This window comes from Hylobates moloch, unplaced genomic scaffold (genome assembly GCF_009828535.3).
Source record: "Hylobates moloch isolate HMO894 unplaced genomic scaffold, HMol_V3 SCAFFOLD_6, whole genome shotgun sequence".
Taxonomy (NCBI): Eukaryota; Metazoa; Chordata; class Mammalia; order Primates; family Hylobatidae; genus Hylobates; species Hylobates moloch.
The window spans coordinates 93,128,207-93,147,431 of record NW_026652281.1 but is presented as its reverse complement, the minus strand read 5'-3'; the positions used below and the strand labels follow the sequence as shown (position 1 = coordinate 93,147,431).

The window sequence follows — 19,225 nt, the reverse complement described above, 5'->3', positions numbered from 1 at the left end:
TCGTGATCTGCCCACCTCGGCCTCCCAAAGTGCTGGGATTACAGGCGTGAGCCACCGCGCCCGGCCCAACTTTTGCCTTTTACCTTTTAAGGCTACTTTATTATATCTTCTTGGTGAATTAAACACTTTATCATTATGTTGTGACCATCTCTAGTAGTGCATTGTGCTTTAAAACATATTTTGTTTTATATCAAAATTGCTACACAGGCTCTCATTTGGTTATTTTTTCCTTCACATATCTTGATTCATCTTTTTTTCTTCTTCTTTTTTTGAGACAGTCTTACTGTGTTGCCCAGGCTGGAGTGCAGTGTTATGATCACAGCTCATTGCTGCCTTCACTTCCAGGGTTCAAGCGATCCTCCTGCCTCAGCCTCCAAAGTAGCTGGGACTACAGGTGCATACCACTATGCGTTGCTGATTTTCAAATTTTTTTTTTTTTTTTTTTTTTTTTTAGAAATGAGGTCTCACTGTGTTACCCAGACTGGTCATGAATGCCTAGGCTCAAGCGATCCTCCTTCCTCAGCCTCCCAAAGTGTTGGGATTAAAGGTGTGAGCCACTACACCCATCCTTAATTCATCTTTTTACTTTCAACATTTCCATGTCCTTTTACTTGAGCTGCGTGTCTTATGAACGGCATATACCTGGGCTTTGTTTTTGCATTCAATCTTAATATCTCCTGCCTTTTAACTGATCCATTTAGTCCATTTATATTTATTATAATTATAGATATATTCGGGGATGTTTGTATTATCTTACTTTTGGATTTCTGTTAGTTCCACTTTTTGTTTCTTTTTCTTTGAGTTTTATTTGATTGTTTTATCTACCCCACTTTTTTCTCCCTACTGGAATAAAATGTCTACATTCCAGTTTTGTTTTTTTTTTTAGTTGTTGCCCTTGAAATTGCTTTTTTTTTTTTTTTTTTGCACTAAAGGCAATTAAACCCTTGAAGTTTTACCACGTGTATTTAATTAATAATATCTCATATTAAACAATATCTTAACACCCTCCCTATCCCTCCACACAAATGCTAGCTAACACTTTAGGACACTGTAACTCCAGTCTTACTCTTCCTGATTTATACACTATTATTCTCCAACATTTCACATTCCTTCTTCTTAACATCGCAAATAAAATTATTATTTTATACAGATGATTTTTGGATTGGCTTTAGCTACACTTACTATTTTTAAAATTTATTTATTTTTGAGACATGGTCTCACTCTGTCACCCAGGCTGGAGTGCAGTGGCACAATCACAGCTCCCTGTAGCCTTGACCTCCCTGGGCTCAGGTGACCCTCCCATCTCAGCCTCCCAAGTCACTTGGACTACAGGTGTACACCACCATGCCTGGCTAATTTTTGTATTTTTAGTAGAGACGAGGTTTTACCATCTTGCCCAGGCTGGTCTTGAACTCCTAGACTCATGCTCTCCTCCCAACTTGGTCCCCTAAAGTGCTGGGATTATGGGTGTGAGCCACTGTGCCCAGCCTTTTTGTAACCTCACCATTCCTTCTTCTTGCATATTAGGCTGACCTGGAATCATTTTCCTTCTTGAGGTACATCCTTTGGGAGTTTCTTTGGATCATTCTCAGCTTTTATTTACCTGTAAATGTTAAATGTTTTTTTTTTCCTTTTTGTCTTGGTTCTTGAATGGTAGCTTTATTACAGTGAGTAGCTAGTTAGGTATGAGCAGGGCAGGAAAGGACTTCCCCCCAACACACACACCCACACACCCACACACCCAAACGCGCACACACGCACACACACTAGGAGTGTTGGGTGACCATCGGGTGGTGGTCAGGTGGTTGTTAACTGTTTCTGTAAAGTAGTAATTGGTCACAGCCAGTACAGGGGAAAGGCAGTCTCCTAATAGAAAACACCTGCAACCGATCAGCAGCTTCCCAGTAAGATCTCCGGAGTGGGAAGCAGCTTACTTCCAAGATCCTGGAAGTATGCCAAGGTATCAAACCCCAAGTCAAGAGCCCAAGCTGTGCACTCAGTTTCTCAGGTCAACCGCTTGGCCTTCCTCCACGTTGTACTTTTCTTCTCCTTCCTTTCCTTACTGTTCTAAAGCTCTTTGTTTTGTTTTGTTTATTGAGACAGAGTCTCGCTCTGCTGCCCAGGCCGGATGGAGTGCAGTGGCGCCATCTCTGCTCGCTGCAACCTCTGCCTCCTGGGTTCAAGCAATTCTCCTGCCTCAGCCTCCCCAGTAGCTGGGATTACAGGCGCCCACCACCAGGCCCAGCTAATTTTTGTGTTTTTACTAGTAGAGACGGGGTTTCACCATGTTTGGCCAGGGGCGTCTCAAACTCCTGACCTCAAGTGATCCGCCCGCCTCGGCTTCCCAAAGTGCTGGGATTACAGGCATGAGCCACTGCTCCCGGCCCTAAAACTTTTCAATAAACTTTGACTCCTGCTCTGAAACTTGCCTCAGTCTCTCCTTCTGCCTTATACTCCTCAGTCAAATTCTTTCTTCTGAGGAGGCAAGAGGTTGCTGCAGATCCAAACAGATTCACCAATGGTAACTGGATACCGTCCACCAGTAACAGTTTTGCTGAACACACTTCTTTTTTTCTTTTTCGGACGGAGTTTTGCTCGTCACCCAGGCTGGAGTGCAGTGGCGCAATCTTGGCTCACTGCAACCTCTGCCTCCCAGGTTCAAGCGATTCTCCTGCCTCAGCCTCCCAAGTAGCTGGGATTTCAGGCGTGCACCACCACACCTGGCTAATTTTGTATTTTTAGTAAAGACAGGGTTTCGTCATGTTGGCCAGGCTGGGCTCAAACTCCTGACCTCAGGTGACCTGCCCACCTCGGCCTCCGAAAGTGCTGGGATTACAGGCGTGAGCCACAGCACCTGGCCCCTGCTGGACACACTTCTAAGTGGAAATTTATTTGCTGTCATCACTTTAAAGCTATTACTGCTGCCTCCTAGCTTCTGTCACGGTGGTTGAGAAGCCAGCTCACATTCTGTTGTCCTTGGTAGGCAATCTGTCCTTTCTCTTTACCTGCTTTCATCGTTTCTCTCCCTCTGACATTCTGTAGCTTCAATAAAATGTGCATAAGCATGGATTTATGTATTATGCTTGAGATACTTCGTGTTTCCTGGTTCTGAGACTGTGTTTTTCCATCGCTTCTGGAAAACCTGCAGCCATTTCATCTTCAAATACCACCTCTTTCCCATTCCCTTTATTTTCTTCTTTTGGGACTCCAATATATAAGATCTTCTCATTCTTATTCTCTATATCTCTTAATCTCTTTTCGTGTTATCCATCTTATCTCTGTTGCATGCTTTAAGTATATAACTCCAGGCTTATTTTTGTTGTCGTTGTTGTTGTTGTTGTTGTTGTTGTTGTTGTTGTTAAGACAAGGCCTGGCCCTATCGCCCAGGCTGGAGTGCAGTGGTGCGATCTCAACTCACTGCAACCTCTGCCTCCCAGGCTCAAACCATCCTCCCACCTTAGCTTCCTGAGTAGCTGGGACTACAGGCACATGCCACCACGCTGGGCTAATCAATTCTCTATTCAACTGTTTACTGTTTGTTGAATTTTAGATTTTGAGATATTTTCTATTGGTTTTTTTTTTTTTTTTTTTTAGTAGAGACAAGGTCTTGCTCTGCCACTCAGGCTTGAGTGCAGTGGAGTGACTACAGCTCACTGCAGCCTCAAACGCCTGGGCTCAAGCAATCCTCCTGCCTCAGCCTCCTAAGTAGCTGGAACTACAGGTGTGCCCCACCATGCCTGGCTAATTTTTTTTACTTTTATAGAGAAGGGGTCTTGCTATGTTGCCCAGGGTGGTCTCAAACTCCTGGCCTCAAGCGATCCTCCGGCCTCAGCCTCTTGAGTCACTAGAATTAAAGGCATGAGCCACCACATCCAACTTGAGATAATACTTTTTGTTTCTTGAAGTCCCATTTGTTTTCCCCCAAATCTCTCTCTCTTCATTCCTATTTGTTTATATGCTCATCTTCATGATTACATCTTGTGTTTCTTTAAACATGTCATATATGGCTATTCTCTATTCCATCCCTGGGGTCTAAATCTGTTGCTTCCTTCTTTTCTGCCGACTCTCACTCGGTGGCTTACTTTGTGATTTGGGTAAGTTTTGTAATGAAGCCCATTGCTTGATCTCACTCTGGGCATCCTCCTGGCCTAACCAAGGGAAGCTTCCTCCATATTGAGTTTGCTTCTCTCTTGCCAGTAGCAGGGGGCACCCCAACCCAGGACCACCTCAGTCCCCTCAGAGAGTTTTATCTCAGAGTAGGTTCAACTTCCCATCTTCCCCACCCCTAGCTCTTCCAAAGTTCACTATCACCAAATGGAAAAATTGCTATAAGACTGGCTTTGGAACCAGCCCTCCCCTCCAGGCAACCAGCCAGTTCATGCCAGCTCTCTGACACTCTCCCACGCCCCCAGTTCCAGCACCCCTGGGTTCATTCTCCAGCTCCCTCTGCTGAAACCCAGGCTCTTGGCCACTCTACTCCCTCACCCTCCTTAATTTTTCTTCTCAGCACTTGTCGCCACCTGTCATATCTTATGTCTATTTGTTAAACTGTTTAGTGTAAGACATTCCTCCCCCACAAGAATGTGATAACTTGTTCATTTATATATCCTCAGCAACTAGTGCAGTGCCTGGAATATAACAGGTGTTTAACAATTACATGATGGGTGAATGAATCAGCCAATGAGACACAGCACCTGTCTCCAAAATGCTCTTGGTCTGGCAGCTGAGACAGACAGGGACAGTCATAATACAGAGAAATAACGTCTGTTATGGGGGAAGGGCGGGGGTGGGTGGGGCTGAAAGGAGGCCCCACCCTAGATTTGAAGGTCAGGGACCACTTCCCAGTCTGGATTGAGGGGAATGAGGATGTGCAAGGCTGAGATTTGAAGGGTGTGTTGCCATCACTCCACAAATGAGACACACAGGGAGAGCCTTCCAGACAGAGAACAGCCCAGAGATGAGAAAGAACCTGTTCAGGGAACTGAAAGCTGTTCAGTGTGGCAGCACCGAGGAGGAGGGGGCAGGAGTGGTAAGACACGGCTGGAGAGGGGGACACAAGCCGGACCCTGGGCCTTTCCAGTTCCAGTGGGGAGTGTGGCAATGAAGAGGGGGTACTGTGGAAGGGCTTCCGCAGGGGAGGACATGGGCAGGCTGCAGGATAGAAAACACCCTCTGGCTTCTGGGTGAAGTTGGAATTGGGAGTGGGGAGGCAGGGAGGCCCATGGGGCCTCTGCAGGGGATGGAGGCTAGGTCTGCGCCAGGGCTGACAGCAGGGATGGGGACACCCAAGGCAGACCCCTTGGGGTTTCTGGCGGTGGCTTTGGCTGGCAATAGGAACACCTCAAGCTGAGTGGGCTGTGAATGAGGGGGACTCATCCAGTGGGCAGAGGGGCTTCCCCCTCAGCACAGCCTGGGTGGATTTAGAGACTGAAGAGTCCACACCCCGGACTCCTGAGCCAATGCTCTTCTCATTAGAGCTTCTAGGTTGAGCAAAAATCAAAATACATCAATACCTAGGACACCCTGCTACATGTGAGTCCAGGTAAACAATGAATAATGTTTTCGTGTGTCTCCCAAACTGGGCATCTGATATTTTATCTGGCAACCCTATTTTCAATAGCCCCCCCATACACACACATGCACACACCCCTTCCTGAAACAACACTAACAAAACCACACACAGAAATCTCCTAATCTGTGGTCCCGTTGACACTTACACGTCATCCGTTCACCAAGTGACTGTTCTGAGTCCCTGGCCCTGAACAGCGGCCCCCAGACTCCACCTCATTCCATCCTCCTGCCGAGTCTGGAAGCTCCCAAGAGCTGGCCCCAGGGCCCCAGCTCTGCTGGGAGGGAGAGGAAGGGGGAAGCGGGGCCCTGCCTGGCTCCACACCATCTCCCTCAGTCCCTCCCCCACACCCGGTGAGACATTTCCAGGAAGTGGTCCCTGCCCAGGGCCTGGACCCCAGCGGGGCTCAGGGCCACAAGCTTGGGGCTGCTTCCTGGAACTGCCAGTCTCATCCCTTGTCACTGTGGCCACATCCTCCCTCGGGCAAGCCCTGGGCTTGATGGGGTCTGAGGGGCCAGGTCCTGGGCTGGGGGGTTCTATACAGACCCAGCCACAGCAGGAGCCTGTGTCCCCGCTCCGTGGAGCTGCCCAAGAGAAGGGCTAAAGGTTCCCATGATTCCTCGGGACCCTCATTAGAAAAGGGATGCCCCGCCCTAAGGCCTGGAGAGCCTGGGCTTAACCATGGGAGCTTGGATGGGTGCTCACATCACCCAGATGGTGGTGGGGGCGGGGAGATTCTGCCTGGAGTTAGTGTGGGAAAGAGGCCTTCTCTATGCACCGCTGGGGCAATTTTGTAGAAGATGTGATAAATGACCACCATGAATTTCTATAGACCAGAAGATTGGGGAACTGGGAGGTAGGGGGACATGTGGCATGGCCTGGAGGCTGCACTGTGTGGGGACTATTCTAGAGCAGCAGAAAGTCAGCGAGGTGGGAGTAGAGGCCCCTCTGGGGAAAGAAACTGAGGCATGGTGAGATGTGCCTAAGAAGGGGTTGTGCCTGCAAGGTTGAGCAGAGCTGGGCCTGGGGCTTAGACAGGCTGGCCTCTGAAACTCAGTTAACACTGTTAATAATAATAGCAAAAATGCCAATGATAATACCAGTAACTGTTTACTGAGCACTTACTCTGTGCCAAGTCTCTTTATTTGAATTCTTTTACTTAGTCTTCAAAATAGGTACCACTATGGCCTCTATTTTACAAATAGGAAAACTGAGGCACACCGAGGCTGAGTGGATTGTCCACAGTCTCACAGCTAACAAGTGGCAGAGCTGGCATTGGGGCCCAGGCAGCCTGGCTCCAGAGCCTGCGCCACTCACTGCCTGGTGAAGGAGTTATTTGCGTCTAGAAATGTACAGAAGAGCAGAAGATGTTCCAGGAGAACTTTCCCCCAGGGGAAATCCTGCTCCCATTTTCTGCCTGTGACCTTCGAGGTCATCAAAACTGCCCAATGGCCTGGGGCAGGGCCCTGAGCACCTACCCCAGCCCTGCTCTGGTGCCAGCTCTGTCTGGAGTGCAGCCCCCAAGAGCGACAGCGCACCGCCGCATTGGGAAAAGAGACAAATGGCCGTGTAAACGTGTCTTGCCTTTCCTCCTGGAGGAAGTGGGTCACTCAGTAGGCGCAGTCCTGCAGTTACGGCCCCTCCAGCTGGTGCATGGGGTCTGCAAACAAGTGTTTGAGCGATTCTAGATGCAGTCTTGGCGCCAAGGGCCTCTGAGTGTGGACCAACGGTGCCCCCTAGTGTTCGTCCTGGGAAACGCACTGGCTTCATGAGCACTGTCTCACGAAGGTCTGGGGTAAGGGTGATTCTCTGCAACTATGGCCTGAGCTTCGAATTTAAAACCCACACTCTCACGGCTACCTGGGCAAATTCAATTTTGCCCAGTCACCAAATAGCCAGGTCACTGGGGTCCAGCTGATTCAGCTGGAGGAGAAAGAAGTGTTTTCCTCTGCCCCCAAGAAAACTGTGGGATGGGCTACCGGTCCACATGGTCTATGGCAGTCTTGGGAGCACTGCAGGAGGAGCCTCGGGGAAGGGCTGAACCTCCCAATCTTTGGGAAGGGTGGGCTTGGACTTGGAGTCATCATAATTTAGGGAGTTGAAGGAAAAGAGCCCTCAGGCATAAGCCAGTAAAGTCTCAGAGCCTGGGTAGGTCCCACCAGCCCCAAGCCCGGATGCCATCTGGCCCTCCCCAGGAGGAAGATGGCAGGGCCAAGCAGGTGCTTCCAGGGCAGCCTGGATGAGATCCTGCCCCTAGAAAGCAGGTGGAGGGCGCGGGAATTCCCACCCCATGCTGACACTCTTCCCCCGGTCTTAGGCAATTTTTACTAAGCTCCTGAGTTAGGCTGGAACAAAGCCGCTTGCCCCCATGTCACAGCTGTGGACACCTAGGGTCTGTGAGAAGTGGCAGGCCCAAGGTCATACAGACAGACTCAGAGACAGTCCTTGAAACTCGGCCTCCTGATGCCCAGGCTGGTGCTCTGCCCACATCCCTGGCGAGCTGGGCCCAGGTACCAGGACAAAGTTTGCTGCCCCAGGTAAGGTTGGATCTGCCCTGGAGCAAAATATCAGGGAGAGGTAGAGCAATGCCTTCCCCTCAGTGCCTGGGGAGGCCGTGGAAGTGGAAAAGGCCCCTTGGCGGTCACAGTGGCCTCTGGGGTCCAGTAGCAGGCCTGCCACCCTCTCTAGCGGGAGCCGTAGCCTCAGGCTACTGGCAGCTAGAGAGGCTGACGGTTCCAGGCCAGGAGGCCCAGACTACGGCGTTGTCTGGGAGGAGCTGAAGGCCTCTACCTGTGCCTTGGCCTCTGCTTCTGAGCGGCACCGCTGGGAGCAGAACCACAGGAAAAGGAAGAAACCTGCAAGAGAAAGGCTGGTAGGTGGGAGTTCCACGGGGCAGTGTGGGCTTCCCCAGAGGCCAGGGTCTCCTTGGCTGCAGCGAGCTGGCCTCCCTGGGGCCCATGAGCAACTCCCAGAATCTCTTACTGTAGGAGGCCAGAAGGGGCAGAGCCTCAGAGCTGGAAGAGCTGCTGTGGCCAGTCCATAGGGTACCTTCATGCAGATGTAGCCCCCACCAGCTTAGCTGGTGGAGCTGTGGGCTGGACATCAGTCCCCCACTCGCCCCCTTCACCTGAACCCCTTTGGCAGTGAACATCCCACCAGCCATACACCCCCTGCCGGGTGGCTTCCTCCAGGCCGCCCTCCAGCCCTACCGTAAAGCGAGTTTAAGATGGTGAAGAGGAACAGCTGGGGTAGCAGGAAGACGCCAAAAGAAAAGAAGGCCAAGGCCCAGGTGGTTCCCAGCAGCACGGTGAGGCCCAGCACAGTGACAGTGTCATGGCAGGCCCTGGCACTCGGTGCGTCCACCCGTGCCCGCAGCCTGCGCAGGGTCCACAGCGCCCAGGCCAGCACCACCAGGTTGAAGAGGGACGTGAGGCCGCCGTAGCCCATGACCAGGACACTGTGCACCACGGGGCTCCGCACCCAGCATCTGCAGGGGAGGGTGACGTGTCAGGCTCACGGTGGCTCCCAGGCCCACGGGGAGGCCAGCATCACTCCCTGAAGCCCCACTCGGTCTCCTGGCTCAGGCCCTATTGTTTCTTGCCTGACTGAACACACGGTGAAACCTCTCACCTGGCTTTCCAGCCAGGCCACCATCAGAGGATGCATCTGCCGCCTTGGTCAACGATCTGAAGCTCCCTCATGCCCACCTTTCCAGCCACAGTGGTTTCTCTCACGTCCCCGTGTCTTCACTCCCCTGAAAATTCTTCCTCTCTCCTTTCCACATCTCACTCCTCTCTGCTTCCATGGCCAGCCCAAGGCCAGCGTGCCCCATCTTCTATTGGATCCTTGGCCCGGAGCCCTCTTTCCTGGAAACTTCCTCTCCACCCCACTACATGGTTGTCACCGCCTCATCATCATCTCTGCAGTGGGACGCCCCTCCCCAGGAGCCACTCCCCACCTAGACGGGGCCACCATGGCCTGTGCTGGACAGTGGGCGGGCTGCCAACTCATGGCTTGGTGGACAGGGACCCTCCAAGTGTCAACCTGAGAGCACACAGAGCAGCAGGAGAGCCCACTGAGGGCTGAGCACAGAGCCATGGAGAACTAACCGAAGCCAGCCCCAGTCCCGGGCCCTCCCGGAGGCCTCTGTCCTTTGCCTCCCCAAGACACCTTCAAGACAGATGCCACCTTTTAGTCAGACACAATGTCATGCTGAGGCAGGAGAATAGAGTTTAGAGACAGGGAACGTAAGGACTTCCTAGAACTAAATCAAATGGAGGCCAGGCGCAGTGGCTCATGCCTGTAATCCCAGCACTTTGGGAGGCCAAGGTGGGCGAATCACTTGAGGTCAGGAGTTGGAGACCATCCTGGCCAACATGGTGAAACCCCATCTGTACTAAAAATACAAAAATTAGCCGGGCGTGATGGCGGGTGCCTGTAATCCCAGCTACTCGGGAGGCTGAGGCAGGAGAATCACTTGAACCCGAGAGGCAGAGGTTGCAGTGAGCCGAGATCACACCACTGCATTCTAGCCTGGGCGACAGAGCGAGAGTCCATCTCAAAATAAATAAAAATAAATCAAATGGAAACACTTCAGCTATGACAGAAAATATCCTCTCCATTTACATAGGGCGTATGCCAAATGACTTTGTAACTTTACTTCATCCTACTCATTTACAGAGGGTGTACACCAAGTAACCAATGGAAACCTCTAGAGCATATTTAAACCTCCACAAATTCTGTAACAGGGCTCTTGAGGCCCTATGCTCTGGCCCACTCCCATACTGTAGCGCTTACTTTCATTTTCAATTAATCTCTGCTTTTGTTGCTTAATTAGTTCCTCACTTTGTCCTTTTTTTTTTTTTTTTTTTTTTTTTTTTGAGAGGGAGTCTCTGTCGCCAGGCTGGAGTGCAGTGGCGTGATCTTGGCTCACTGCAACCTCTGCCTCCCAGGTTCAAGCAACTCTCTCTCAGCCTCCTGAGTAGCTGGGACTACAGACACCTGACACCACGCCCAGCTAATTTTTGTGTATTTTTAGTAAAGACAGGGTTTCACCATGTTGTCCAGGCTGATCTCGAACTCCTGACCTCAGTTGATCCACCTGCCTCGGCCTTCCAAAGTGCTGGTGAGAGGTGACAGCGTGCTGGCAGTCCTCACAGCTCTCAGCACCTCCTCTGCCTGGGCTCCCACTTTGGTGGCACTTGAGGAGCCCTTCAGCCCACTGCTGCACTGTGGGAGCCCCTTTCTGGGCTGGCCAAGGTGGGAGCCAGCTCCCTCAGCTCGCAGGGAGGTGTGGCAGGAGAGGCGCGAGCGGGAACCGGGGCTGCGAGCGGCGCTTGCCAGCCAGCTGGAGTTCCGGGTGGGCGTGGGCTTGGCTGGCCCTGCACTCGGAGCAGCCGGCCGGCCCTGCCGGCCCCGGGCAATGACGGACTTAGCACCCGGGCCAGCAGCTGCGGAGAGTGTACTGGGTTCCCCAGCAGTGCCAGCCCACCGGTGCTGCACTCGATTTCTCGCCAGGCCTTAGCTGCCTTCCCACGGGGCAGGCCTCAGACCTGCAGCCCGCCATGCTTGAGCCTCCCACCCCCTCCATGGGTTCCTGTGCAGCCCGAGCCTCCCAGACGAGCACCACCCCCTGTTCCAGGGCGCCCAGTCCCATCGACCACCCAAGGGCTGAGAAGTGCGAGCGCAACTGGCAGGCAGCTCCACCTGCAGCCCCGGTGCAGGATCTACTGAGTGAAGCCAGCTGGGCTCCTGAGTCTGGTGGAGATGTGGAGAACCTTTAGGTCTAGCTCAGGGATTGTAAATACACCAATCAGCACCCTGTGTCTAACTCAGGTTCTGTGAATGCACCAATCGACACTCTGTATCCAGCTGCTCCGGTGGGGCCTTGGAGAACCTTTATGTCTAGCTCAAGGATTGTAAATGCACCAATCAGCGCCCTGTCAAAACAGACCACTCGGCTCTACCAATCAGCAGGACGTGGGTGGGGCCAGATAAGAGAATAAAAGCAGGCTGCCCCAGCCAGCAGTGGCAACCCGCTCAGGTCCCCTTCCATGCTGCGGAAGCTTTGTTCTTTCGCTTTTTGCAATAAATCTTGCTACTGCTCACTCTTTGGGTCCACACTGCTTTTATGAGCTGTAACACTCACTGCAAAGGTCTGCAGCTTCACTCCTGAAGCCAGCGAGACCACGAGCCCACCGGGAGGAACGAACAACTCCAGACGTACCGCCTTAAGAGCTGTAACACTCACTGCGAAGGGCTGCAGCTTCACTCCTGAGCCAGCGAGACCACGAACCCACCAGAAAGAAGAAACTCCGAACAGATCCGAACATCAGAAGGAACAAACTCCGGACACGCCGCCTTTAAAGCTGTAACACTCATTGCGAGGGTCCGCAGCTTCATTCTTGAAGTCAGTGAGACCAAGAACCCACCAATTCCGGACACACTGGGATTACAGGCATGAGCCACCATGCCCAGGCTTGTCCAATTCTTGGTTCAAGACGCCAAGAACCTGGACACCCTCCACCAGTAATGATGTGCTTTATGTGACTTGTCCCCTGCAATCCCCATAACAACCCATAAGGCAAGTACATAATCATCCTCATTCTGCAGATGAGGAAACTCAGGCTCTAGCTCAGGAACACATTCCAGTTAGAGGCAAAGCTGGAACCTGAAGCCCCAGGCCCAGCGCCTGAGCCCCTGTCACAATCCCCTGCTCAGGTTCACTTTGTGGCTCCTGCCCCTACAGTCACAAGGGTCCCAGGACATTATTTTCGGATTCCTCCAAGTTGATGAGTGTGGTAGGCAACCACTCACTTTCACCACTAGGGAATATCCCCATGGGGGCAGCTCTACCGCAGTCCATTCATCCAGCGTCCCGTCAGCGGACATCTGAATGATTTTTCAAGGGTTGTATTTGTTTTGTTTTTTGAGATGGAATCTCGCTCTGTCTCCAGGCTGAAGTGCAATGGCGCGATCTCGGCTCACTGCAATCTCCACCTCCCGGGTTCAAGTGATTCTCCTGTCTCAGCCTCCTGAGTAGCTGGGATTACAGGTGCCGGCCACCATGTCCTGCTAAGTTTTGCATTTTTAGTAGAGATGGGATTTCTCCATGTTGGCCAGGATGTGTTTTTTATTTGTTTGTTTGTTTGAGTTGGAGTCTTGCTGTCACCCAGGCTGGAGTGCAGTGGCGATCTCGGCTCACTGCAAGCTCCGCCTCCTGGGTTCACGCCATTCTCCTGCCTCAGCCTCCCGAGTAGCTGGGACTATAGGCGCCCACCACCACGCCCAGCTAATTTTTTGTATTTTTAGTAGAGACAGGGTTTCACTGTGTTAGCCAGGATGATCTTGATCTCCTGACCTCGTGATCTGCCTGCCTCGGCCTCCCAAAGTCCTGGGATTACAGGCATGAGCCACCGCGCCCGGCCTGTTTTTGGTTTTTAACTGATGTTTGGGTTTAGGAATGTGTATATACATAGTAAGAGATGTTTTAAATTTAAGAGAAAAAAAGTCACAAACCCCAAAGTAATTGTTTTCTGAGAGGAGAGGGCAGAGTAAGTAAGACCCAGGGAGAAGCTGGCTCGTAGGTGGGTGTTCTGTAATATCTGTGCATTAGTGGATCCTGTGAATGTGTCACTAAAGCTCCTTTGTCCTCATCACATTATTATATAAGAAAATAGGCTGGGCATAGTGACTCACGCCTGTAATCCCAGCACTTTGGGAGGCCAAGGCAGACGGATCACCTGAGGTCAGAAGTTGAGACCAGTCTGGCCAACATGCTGAAACTCTGTCTCTACTAAAAATACAAAAATTAACTGAGCGTGGTGGCACGCGCCTATAATCCCAGCTACTCAGGAGGCTGAGGCAGGAGAATCGCTTGAACCCAGGAGGCAGAGGTTGCAGTGAGCCGAGATCACACCATTGCACTCCAGCCTGGGAAACAAGAGCGAAACTCCATCTCAAAAGAAGAGAAGAGAAAATACATCTTCAGAGAGTATGTAAACTCAGGCCAGAGCCTCTATTTCCTCATCTGTAAGATAGGGATGATTATGTACTTGCCTTTTGGGTTGCCATGGAGATTGCAGAGCACAATTCATGTAAATTGAAGTCACATGTCCTCTGATACACCCAAGCCTCACTGTGAGAGAGATCAGCCCCACCTATGCAGCACACAGTCCCCCAGCCTTGCTTCAGGGGCTAGGGGCCAGGCTCTGGACCAGCCTGCCAGAGACCAAGCCCCAGCTCTGCCACTGACTGGCTAGGGCTCCACAGGTAGAGTTCTTAAGCTGCCTGTTTCTCAGTTGCCCGAATTGTAAAATAGGGCTGGCAACAGGACCTGGCCCTTGCCCTTGTGAAAATGAAGCCGGCTGATACCCAAGGCCTGCCACAGAATCAGCCCCCATCCCGAGCCTGCATCAGCCAAGAAGGAAAAAGTTTCCACAGCCAACTGCAAGTGAGTGATGGCCCCGCGGGGGTTCCTTGGGCTAGTCTATGTCTGGCTGTTAGAAATGTTGCATAATAATAAAAAGCTTAATGTCCTCGCCTGCAGGGAGGGGCTATAAAAAAAAAAGCGGCAGCATGTACCCCGCCCCTAAAGGCCCACCTCGCTGCCTCTCTTTGCCTCCCCCAAGCCCAGCCCCCACAGCACTCTTGTCCGACTAGGAGGGCTTGAGAGGCCTGGCAGTGCCCAGGGCAGGTCGGGAGGAGTTGGAGCCTGGGTAGGTGCAGCAAGGTGGTCTGCAGGGGAACAGAGTCAAGTGCAGGCTGAACCAGACCCTCAGGGCCTGGCCACTGGAGGGCAGGGCAGGACAGAGGAGGTGGGAGGCCTGGCTGCCCTGGCAGGTTGGCGAGCAGGTGCTGGCTTCGTAGACTTCGCCAGCATAGAACACAAGGCTGCCTCTGCAGGAGACCTGGATCCATGGAAGGGATGTGGTGGAGCCCCCTGCAAACCCCCCTGTCTAAGCCCCAGCTCCCTCTCTGCCCCACAGCCAGTGCCTTGCCTACAGGATATTCCATCTGGAGCCCCAGGCCCATGTGGCCCTTCTGCCAGAGCCAGGGAGCCCACTGCAGCCCTGAGGGCACTCACATGGACACGTTCTGGAAGCCCGTGCCATTTTCCCAGCTGTCGAAGACAGGGATCGTGCAGGGTCCATATACCGAGCTCTCAACAGAGAGGGAAAGCAGCACCAGGAGGGCTGGGGCCCCTGAGGAGTGGGAAAAAGGCTCAGGAGATGTGGGAGAGGGCTAGCCCTCGGTCCCTGGGGCTGCTGACACAGAATTCCACTGGTCAAGGGACAACTGGGAGGAGACTGTTCTGAGCCCCCAGCTTCAGAGCAATAAGCCTGGTGGTTTGGAGGAAGCTCTCCTCCAAGATGACGTTAGTGACAGCTCTACAATGGAACAGTGGTGGAGGGAGGAGTGGTCACACTGGGAAGGTGGTGGTGGGGAGCAAATGGGAAGGAGGACTGGGGAACTGCTGAGGAAATAGAGATAAGCAAGAAGGGACGGTGAGGAAGGTACCAATGATGGTGCTGCTGGAGATAGAGAAAGTGGAGGAAGTGATGATGGTGGTGATGGAGGTGGAGAAGGTGGTGGAGGAGGTGGTGACGGTGGTGAAGGAGGTAGAGAAAATGATGGTGGTAATGGAAGTAGAGGAGGTGATGATGGTGCTGATGGAGGTGGAGGAGATGGAGGTGATGATGGTGATAGTGGAGGAGGTGATGATGGTGATGATAGAAGTGGAGAAGATGGAGGAGGTGATGGTGATGATGGAGGTGGAGGAGGTAACAATGGTGATGATAGAGGTGGAGGAGGTGATGATGGTGATGATAGAGGTGGAGGAGGTGATGATGGTGATGATAGAGGTGGAGGAGATGGAGGAGGTGATGATGATGGTGATAGAGGTGGAGGAGGTGATGATGGTGATGATAGAGGTGGAGGAGGTGATGATGGTGATGATAGAGGTGGAGGAGATGGAGGAGGTGATGATGGTGATAGAGGTGGAGGAGGTGATGATGGTGCTGATGGAGGTGGAGGAGATGGAGGAGGTGATGATGATGGTGATAGAGGTGGAGGAGGTGATGATGGTGATGATAGAGGTGGAGGAGATGGAGGAGGTGATGATGATGGTGATAGAGGTGGAGGAGGTGATGATGGTGCTGATGGAGGTGGAGGAGATGGAGGAGGTGATGATGATGGTGATAGAGGTGGAGGAGGTGATGATGGTGATGATAGAGGTGGAGGAGATGGAGGAGGTGAGGATGATGATGATAGAGTTGGAGGAGATGGAGGAGGTGAGGATGATGGTGATAGAGGTGGAGGAGGTGATGATGGTGATGATAGAGGTGGAGGAGGTGATGATGGTGATGATAGAGCTGGAGGAGATGGAGGAGGTGATGATGGTGATGATGGAGGTGGAGGAGGTGACGATAGAGGTGATAGAGGTGGAGGCGGTGGTGATGGAAGTGATGGAGGTGGGGGTGGTGGTGATGGAGATGGAGGAGGTGATGATGATGGAGGTGGAGGAGGTGATGATGGGGGTGATGGAGGTGAAAGAGGTGATGGTGATGATGGAGGTGGAGGAGGTGATGATGGAGGAGATGGAGGTGGAGGAGGTGGTGATGGAGGTGGAGGAGATGATGGTGGTGGTGAAGGAGGTGGAGGAGGTGGTGGAGGTGGAGGAGGTCATGATGATGGTGATGAAGGTGGAGGAGGTGGTGATGGAGGTGGAGGAGGTGATCATGGTGGTGAAGGAGGTGGTGATGGAGGTGGAGGAGGTGATGATGGTGGTGATGGAGGTGGAGGAGGTGATGATGGTGGTGATGGAGGTGGAGGAGGTGATGATGGTGGTGATGGAGGTGGAGGAGGTGATGATGGTGGTGATGAAGGTGGAGGAGGTGATGGCGATAATGGAGGTGGAGGAGATGATGATGGTGGTGATGGAGGTGGAGGAGGCGATGGTGATAACGAAGGTGGAGGAGGTGATAATCGTGGTGAAGGAGGTGGAGGAGGTGACAATAGTGATGATGGAGGTGGAAGAGGTGATAAAATTAGTAATGTAGAAAGTAGAGATGGGTGTAGACAGAGTTCACAGCTGGTGGTCATGTAATGGCCACTATGATGAGGAGGAGGGGAAAGAAAGGACTAAAGGGGGTCAATACCCTGCCCGCCTGGAGGTCTGAGGAGGAGGAGAGGAGAGATGATGTGCTTACCCCAGCCTAGCACACCAAGCTTGAGCACATATCTGCGGATGTAGATGTTGTAGACACGCCCGAGGAGGAGGTAGAGGTTGAAGCCCTCGATGGCCATCCAGGTGAGGCAGCTGAGCAGCGCGTAGTGCAGAGCAGCGGCCAGAGCCGTGCATGCTGACCCGGGCACAGGAGACATTGCGAATGCGGGGCTCAGCAGGAAGGCGATGTTCAGGAGCAGCACGGAGGCATGCAGGTTCATGTGGATGCGTGTTAAGGAGTCACTCTGCTTCCTGCAGGTGAGAGAATGGCCCTCCATGGCCCAGGGACATCGCCCAGGCAGCACTACCCACTGGGCGCATAGGTGCATGCCGACGGGGAAACTGAGGCGAAGAAGGGGCAGGGATCCCACAGCAGTCACACCACAAGGCTGGTCTCCCGCCTCCTGGCCCCCACCCTCTGGAGAAGCACACCCAGTTCTAGTGGACTAAATGGGACACAAGGAAGGGTGATGTGCCACAGTGGGGGGCAGGCCCAGCACCGTGGCAGCGGAATACCTGAAATGGAAGTGCAGCAGGACCGTGATCAGCGAGGCCACGATGGAGATGCTGCAGCCCACGAGGGAGATGTACGTAAGAGGTGCCAGCAACTCTGCAGGGACCAGGGCCGGGGACAGTTGCTGCAGGAGGGAAGAGGGGCTGGAGGCCAGAAGCATAGTATCGCCCTCCCTCCCAGCCTCAGTCAGAGGGACCTGCTGAGGCCTCCTCTCCAAGTCCCCTTCCCCACAAGCCTAGCCATGGACCTGGCTTGAACAAGGCCATGGCAGATACAGTCAGTTTTGCCCCCTCCACAGCTCCCATCTCCCTCTTCTCCTATGAGTGCCTCTCTTCTCCCACTCCCTATGCACTTTGCCCTCTTTGTGCAGAAAGGGGCACCAGGCCTGGTCAAGCAAGGCCCTCCCTCCTCCTGCCTATAGTGATTGGGTCAGGGATGAGCACATGGCTGGCAGAACTGGGTAAAAGAAGATTTTATTCCACTGGCCTAAAAGCTAGCAGGGCATGAGCCTGGAACTGCTGCCAGCTATATTATTATCTCACAAGGAGATCCTATTTGAGGGCTAAGCCAGCACAGAGCAAGCACAGTTGAGGGACAGAGATAGAGTGCTATCTTAGTGATCTTAGTGATCAGACCCTGGATCAAGCCATGCCTGAAGCCTAACCCAGCCTTTCCAGAAACATGAGTCCATAAAGTTTTTTATCTTTTTTTTTTTTTTTGCTTAAGCCCATTTAAGTTGGATTTTCTGTCCCTTGCACCAGCTTCTGCCTTGCTCCTCTGCCACAGACAGGGCCCTCTGCAGCTCTGAGCCCCACTCAGGATGCTTACATACCATGAGAACAGCAAAGTAGGTGAGGTGGTTGCAGCGGCAGAGCACCTGAAAGCGGGAGGGCTGCTCTGTACGACAGCCCTCAGGGCTCCAGCCCCCCCAGGGCTGTTTCCTGGCTCCCTCCTTCCAGAAGACACAGGTCAGGTTATAGCCTTCCTGAGTGGAGATGCTGGGGTCAGTCATAGGGTGCAGAGGAAAGGCTGCGCATTAGTGTCTGGGAGTCCTGATGGCCAACGGTGACTGAACTGCACATTTGCCAACATCTTACCAGGCACTGGCTGGCCTCTGGCCTCAAACAGTCTCAGATTCCAGTCCCACCTCCACTGTGGGCTCTCAGAGTGACCCCGGCAAGATGCCAAGTTGCTCTGAGCCTCAGTTTAGTCATCTACAGAATAGGATCATTCATACCCATGTTACAACAATGGTGGAAAAACAAAGGGCAACATGGAATCTTGAGTGTCCAGCTCTGGCCTTTTATATAGTAGGCACTCCATAACCAGCTGATCCCTTCCGCTCCTCCCCGTGGGGAACAGCAATGTGCTCAGACCCATGCCTGGTAGGGGGAGACTCATCTACAGACAGTCCTAACGCCAAGCCACGTGGGTGGAGAAGTGGAGGAAATGACACAGGCAGTCACGGAAAACCATGGAGAGCAGGCAGAGCTGACCCAAAGGGAGAAGGGGAGGTGGGGGCCCTGAGCCTTTAGAGGACGTGTTGGATTTCAACATGAGTAGGGCAAAGGCATTCCAGGTGGAGGGAACCACAGTGGCAGAAGCCCAGAGCTGAAAGGAAAGGATGATGGTGAAATTTAGAGTGCAGGGCAGTCCTGGTGAGGCTGAAGGGAAGATGGAGCCAGAAAGCAGAGGCTCCGGGCTTTTCAGGAATGCCAGGAACCAGAAACGGAGGAACTGAGGCTTGTGAGCCACCCCACTCTGCCCCCACCCCCAATGAGCAGCCCTTTCTTTGTTCCAGGATCAGCATCTGCACTTCCCCTAGGAGCTCACTCCTTCACCCCAGTCCCTGGGCCGTGTGACCCAGGCCTGGCCAATTCACACATTCCATCCCCCTGGGCACAGTGACAGGTGC

The 19,225-nt window shown here is 52.8% G+C and overlaps 1 protein-coding gene across 11 annotated transcripts in view; it reads right to left on the bottom strand.

Moving 5' to 3' along the window:
- Positions 1-6,683: 6,683 nt before the first annotated feature.
- Positions 6,684-19,225, bottom strand: part of ADGRG5 (adhesion G protein-coupled receptor G5) — a 37,451-nt gene continuing 24,909 nt past the window's right edge. For 7 of the 11 annotated variants that reach the window (XM_032755961.2, XM_058441027.1, XM_058441029.1 and 4 more), the window contains 6 exons: positions 18,143-18,295; positions 17,313-17,434; positions 16,780-17,048; positions 14,655-14,772; positions 8,779-9,056; positions 6,684-8,424 (listed from right to left, as the gene is read on the bottom strand). In XM_032755961.2, the coding sequence (XP_032611852.1) occupies positions 8,324-8,424; positions 8,779-9,056; positions 14,655-14,772; positions 16,780-17,048; positions 17,313-17,434; positions 18,143-18,295 (1,041 nt within the window). In that variant the 3' untranslated portion in view covers positions 6,684-8,323. The remainder of the gene's footprint in view (positions 8,425-8,778; positions 9,057-14,654; positions 14,773-16,779; positions 17,049-17,312; positions 17,435-18,142; positions 18,296-19,225) is intronic. The other 4 variants (XM_058441030.1, XM_032157453.3, XM_058441031.1 and 1 more) reach the window with 4 other exon arrangements.